The sequence below is a fragment of the Xenopus laevis genome, chromosome 8S (genome assembly GCF_017654675.1).
Source record: "Xenopus laevis strain J_2021 chromosome 8S, Xenopus_laevis_v10.1, whole genome shotgun sequence".
NCBI classification, from domain to species: Eukaryota; Metazoa; Chordata; class Amphibia; order Anura; family Pipidae; genus Xenopus; species Xenopus laevis.
In genome coordinates, this window is record NC_054386.1 from 68,016,930 (window position 1) to 68,022,500 (window position 5,571).

At 42.5% G+C, this 5,571-nt stretch overlaps 1 protein-coding gene across 1 annotated transcript; it reads left to right on the forward strand.

Annotated features, from left to right (window-relative positions):
• Nucleotides 1–2,845: 2,845 nt before the first annotated feature.
• Nucleotides 2,846–5,369, forward strand: slc25a5.S (solute carrier family 25 (mitochondrial carrier; adenine nucleotide translocator), member 5 S homeolog). The gene is made up of 4 exons (XM_018233038.2): nt 2,846–3,063; nt 3,843–4,329; nt 4,409–4,549; nt 4,832–5,369. The coding sequence occupies exons 1-4, from the start codon at nt 2,953–2,955 to the stop codon at nt 4,987–4,989; spliced, it is 897 nt and encodes a 298-aa protein (XP_018088527.1). The 5' UTR covers nt 2,846–2,952; the 3' UTR covers nt 4,990–5,369.
• Nucleotides 5,370–5,571: the final 202 nt, after the last annotated feature.

Here is a 5,571-nt window from a genome sequence, read left to right on the forward strand (position 1 = left end):
TTCGCTAGCGAATTCACGCTCATTAGTAAATCAGCGAAGTGGGAAAATGACATAATTTGCTAAAGGGCGAATTTACTAAAGGGTGAAGTGGCAAATGCTGGTGAAAACTTGCCAGCGTTAGCCACTTCGCCCTTTAGTAAATTTGCCCCTTAGTATAGAATGGTCAATTCTAATGAATTTTTCAATTGGTCTGTGTTATTTATTTATTTTTTAAGTTTTTTTAAGGTTATTTGCTTTTTTTCTTATGACTCTATTTCAGCTTTCAAATTTGGGTCATTGCCCCCATCTAAAAAACAAAGGCTCTATAAAGCTACAAATTTATTGTTTTTGCGACTTGCTATTAATTGTCTTTCTATTCAGGCCCTCTATTTATATTCCAGTCTCTTATTCGAATCAATGCATCATTGCTAGGGTAATTTGGACCCTCGCAACCAGATTGCTAAAACTAGAGAGCAGCTCAGTAAAAAGCTAAATAACTAAAAAACAATAAATGAAAGACAATTGCAAATTGTCTACATCATACTAAAAGTTAAAGCAAAGGTGAATTCCAGAACAGGCTACTGAAAAATGCCTAGTAAGTGGCCAGCATCACTGAAAGCCCTTATCCAGGGTATGGAAAAGAAAACTGAATTTTTGAACTTTGTTCCTGTTCTTTGTGTCCCCTCTCCTCAACAATGGTATCAAAAGGTTCTAATGACCAAGATCTTACACAACACCCACTCGCTATTCAGTGTTAGACATCCTGAAAGGTGCTGATTAGGGTATAACAGTTTGATAATTATGGAAATAAATACATGGGTGTATGGCCAGTTGTACAAGGGATATTGGTGCCAAACTGTAACACATGCAAGATAAATTTTAACTACATGACCTGCTTAGTATCTCCCTCTGTTCTTCTCTCTAGTCCTTCAGCTCCATTGCTCTTCTAATAAGCAACGATGAGTGGGTCAAATTACTGCCAGTTAGTCATGTGTTGTACTGAATGGAACATATCACAGTCAGTCATCTGACCACTACATGTTCATAATAAGAAAGCTGCCAAAATATCAAAATAATATATGCAAAGGGGTGAGTTGGGATTGAGTGTAATGCACGGTGCCTTATAATAGATATGTCACTGCAGAGAAGTTGTAGGCACCATATAGGGCTATCAGCATACACCTAAAAAAGGCTGTGCATTTGGTTGCTTTGAAAGCTATTGAGCCTTATGCATATTCTATCTGTCCTTTATAAAAGATGGGAGCTGGCAATCCTAGGGTCTAACTGCTGTATCAGTGAGCACTATCATTTCATTAAATGTTCCCAAATTCACAGCCCCACCATCGGTAAAGTTTTTGCTGTTAAAGGGCTGCATATTGCTGCTAAGTGTACTCGTGTCTCTCATTGCTGAACATGGTATGTTCCTATGATATCAAGCTGGCTTGGTCTGTAGGGGCCGTGCCTCACCAGATTTGAAATTCTGAGCGTTGACAGAATCTGAGTGTTCCTCTCCTGACTGATTGCCATATGACCCCCCCCCCATGATCTGATTTTTTTTTGGCCCAGGGGCTAAACAATTGGAAAATTCTGACCTGGTGACCATCAGTGTATAGCCAACTTTAGACATAATGCTTGGAACTAGTGTGGCCATTTTTTTGTATAAATGTAACATCCTTCCCACTACTGTTGCATGTTAATCCAAGGAATAGCATTGCCATTGAGTATGATTCTCCTGGTTAGGCAAAAATACAAGACTTCAGCAATCAGCATACATATCATATCATGTCACAAAATAGCAATGACATTAAGTTCAGGTCGGAAGCTTATGGAAGGCTTCACATATTGTGCAGCTAGGAAGATATAGAAAATGACATCCCTGCCAATGAGATTTTCTCTACCCATTCAAGTCCCCAAATATTTTCCATTTAAACCCTACACTGCATTATTAAAGGGGATGTAAACCCAAAAAAACTACAATATTGCCCAATGAAGTAAAAAGTTGCAATATAATAGCAGCCGAAAGCTGTAACTAGCCTTTGAACTGAAGCTAATACAATGAGTCCTGTCTGCCCAGTCTGACTATGAAATCTGTTGCTACTGGGAGGATTCCCACTTCATACCTCCCAACATTTTGGAAGTAAAAAGAGGGACAAAAAAAAAACTTTTCCGCACGTAGCGCAGCAATTTGTTGGCCACACCCCTTTCTGTGGCCACACCCCCTAATTACCATGTTCGATTTACAAAATTTGGCAGGTTATGAAAGTTTGAAAATATTTCTCCTTATCTAAACTGTGTTTTTGTGTCTCAAAATTGTTACAAAGTATCTTATATGCACCTGTTAGGTGTTCTGTGCTCTTTGCTAAAAGCCAATTAAGTGAGAAACTTTGTTTCTTTTTCTGGCTGTTCAGTGCAGAGAAAAGAGGGACTTTCCAGTACAAATGAGGGACTGCGGGTTGAGCTGTCAAAAGAGGGACTGTCACTCCGAAAAAGGGACAGTTGGGAGGTATGCACTTGAACCTATAGGGATTTGTTGAGAATGAGATGGTCTATTGGCTTTGGATAATATGCAAGCACCGCAAGGTTAGTTGTAGTTGAGCAGTAGCTGGAATGTGGGAAGCTAAAAACAGGCCCAGATACAGACTCAAAGCAGATTGGTCGCCTGGCAACTTATTTCCCTCTTCCCACGTCATCTAACAAACGAAGCCTCTCCCTGTTCTTTCCGTCATACTTCCACCTCCCAGCGCGTGCGCGATCTTTAACGCATAGACGACATTCCACCCCGGGTCCAACGTTCCCTTCCCTCCACGCCTCAGCCAATCAAACGCAGAGAAATTTCTGTCCCAACCCACTATCCTGCCAAAGCCGCTGCGCTCTATAAAAACCAGCCATTTCCTCAGCACAGTCTTCAGCCCTTAAAAGCTTTTGGTGCTGCAGCTTGAGCCTAGCGGTCCCTAACGTAACACCGGCATCACCATGACTGACACAGCCATCTCCTTCGCCAAGGACTTCTTGGCCGGCGGTGTGGCCGCAGCTATCTCTAAGACCGCTGTAGCACCCATTGAAAGAGTCAAGCTTCTACTGCAAGTAAGTGCCGGGCGGAAAAGGGTCGTGCTGTTGTCTTCACAGTGACCTTTGACCTTGTATAACTGCCCATTAGCGCCTATAAGAAAAGAAAGGGTTTTGATGAGCTGGACCGTGATCCTGTGGCTTTCAGTGATGCTGGCCAAGGTCGCGACAAGGAGACAGGCAGCTTCCGGGACACCTGGGTGCGGGTATAGCCGAGCGCTGCTACAAATGACAGCCAATGTTAATAAGATACTAAAGATAATCCTCTGCTGAATAAAGTAACCCTTTGTCTTACTAAAATTGGCGCCATGATCTGGGCCCCAGCTGTAGTTGGGTCATGTCAGCTGACTACTTTAAAACTGCATGGAAGCCGCCTCAAAGCCTTTCCGGGATTGGGTTGTAGGGAGGACAGTACGGCAACAGTGTGGACTTCCTCCTTCTAAATGACTTGTACCTCCCTATTAATCCTTGCGTTTATGTAATGACTTCCCGGGATTCTCCCCTCTTCCTCCTTTACCACGTGCTCAATGCCGGCACAATGAATGGGAAGCGAATCACCATTTTGAGCAGCTCGGCATTGGGCGGGGCAAGGAGTTGAGCCGATGCGGCCTTGGTAGTACGGAAGGCCTGCTAATACTAGCGCACTATGGGCAGCGCTACTGCTTTTAGATATATTCAAATGACTTCTGGATAAAGTAGTGGGGGTTTTTTCCCCCCAAAATAAATGTACATATTGTGTTGCCTGTCTAGCTAATTAGGTTGAATGTGTCACTAGCTTTTGTTTTGTGTTTTGCCAGGTCCAACATGCAAGCAAACAGATCACCGCAGACAAGCATTACAAGGGCATCATGGACTGTGTTGTCAGAATCCCCAAGGAGCAGGGCTTCATGTCCTTCTGGCGTGGTAACCTTGCCAACGTCATCCGTTATTTCCCAACCCAGGCCCTCAACTTCGCCTTCAAGGACAAGTACAAGAAGATCTTCCTGGACAACGTAGACAAGAGGACCCAGTTCTGGCGCTACTTTGCTGGCAACCTTGCTTCTGGTGGTGCTGCTGGTGCAACCTCCCTCTGCTTTGTCTACCCACTTGACTTTGCCCGTACCCGTCTAGCAGCTGATGTGGGCAAAGGAGCTAATGAGCGAGAGTTCAAGGGCCTTGGTGATTGCTTGGCCAAGATCTTTAAATCCGATGGGCTCAAAGGCTTGTACCAGGGTTTCAACGTATCCGTTCAGGGCATCATTATCTACAGAGCAGCTTATTTTGGAATCTATGATACAGCTAAAGGTAAGGGTCAGGTTTTGTTTGCTGACTTAAATGCGCTGTTTTAGTGGACCTCAAACTAAACTTTTTTTTCTTTCCCTAGGTATGCTTCCAGATCCCAAGAACACACACATTATAGTCAGCTGGATGATCGCTCAGTCTGTAACCGCAGTAGCTGGATTTGCCTCCTATCCATTTGACACCGTACGTCGTCGTATGATGATGCAGTCTGGAAGGAAAGGAGGTGAGTCTTAAATGTGTTCTGAATTAAGGTGGTATGTAGATGGCCAGTAAGTATGGGGTTGCCTAGGCAACTGTTGGCCTGGTCCTAATAGTATACTCAAAGCTAGTTAAACCATGAAAGCATAGTGGTTATTTACTTACTAATATTTCTTCAGCCATGGTCAAGTTGTAGAACTTCTACTACTAATCTGTTCCTATTTGTCCAGTAAAGTGCTGTTGGTGTTTGTTGTGTAGGCAGTGTCTTAACTCCATGATTCTTCAATGCTTGTAATTTTGTTTTCAGCTGACATCATGTACAGTGGAACAATGGACTGCTGGAGGAAGATTGCACGGGATGAGGGCAGCAGGGCTTTCTTCAAGGGTGCCTGGTCCAATGTTCTCCGAGGAATGGGTGGCGCTTTTGTTCTGGTGTTGTATGATGAGCTGAAGAAAGTCATGTAAACTTATCTTTCTTGAGATGTCTGTGACCTGGCATGCTGTATTCTGTAACCTACCCTGGACATTTATGGACATTCTAATTTTTTTTTTTTGTCAAACACACTTATTTATAAAATATATAGCTGGTAAACTTATTAGCTGGTGTTTTGGGATCAGTTCTATTACATCTCACCAGCTTTCCACAATAATAAATCATTCCCTTTAAGTCTCTTGCTGCTTTTAAGAGCCTGCAACTGTGCTTCCTTGCAAGGTTTTGGCCCTTTGGCAGTGACAGACTGATTCAGTGGGACTCAACGCTCCTTTATTTTTTTTTTATTTTTTTGTCATTCATGTTTTTAAGTAACTTAGGTTTGAGGAAAGTAAAAAAAAAAAAAAAATACGGATCTATTTTTGTGCTGCTTGTTTTATTTAAGTGTTTTAGTTGGCACTAAGGGGTTAACTTTAAACTGAAATTGAACACTTGGGCACTTTTTAAGGCTGTGGGTTGCCACCTACTGGTGAAGGCAAATTAGGAAAAGCTAAATATTTTTAAGTTAAGGTCTTTTGGCTGAATGTTTTTGAAAGAGAATCTTAAGGCAAAAAAAA

What these genes read in the sequence shown, in the direction of transcription:
- slc25a5.S (XM_018233038.2), top strand. Translation starts at nt 2,953, where the DNA reads ATGACTGACACAGCCATCTCCTTCGCCAAGGACTTCTTGGCCGGCGGT. An exon ending in GAGTCAAGCTTCTACTGCAA is followed by an intron (nt 3,064 to 3,842) that starts GTAAGTGCCGGG and finishes GTGTTTTGCCAG; the next exon opens with GTCCAACATGCAAGCAAACA. An exon ending in GCAGTCTGGAAGGAAAGGAG is followed by an intron (nt 4,550 to 4,831) that starts GTGAGTCTTAAA and finishes TTTTGTTTTCAG; the next exon opens with CTGACATCATGTACAGTGGA.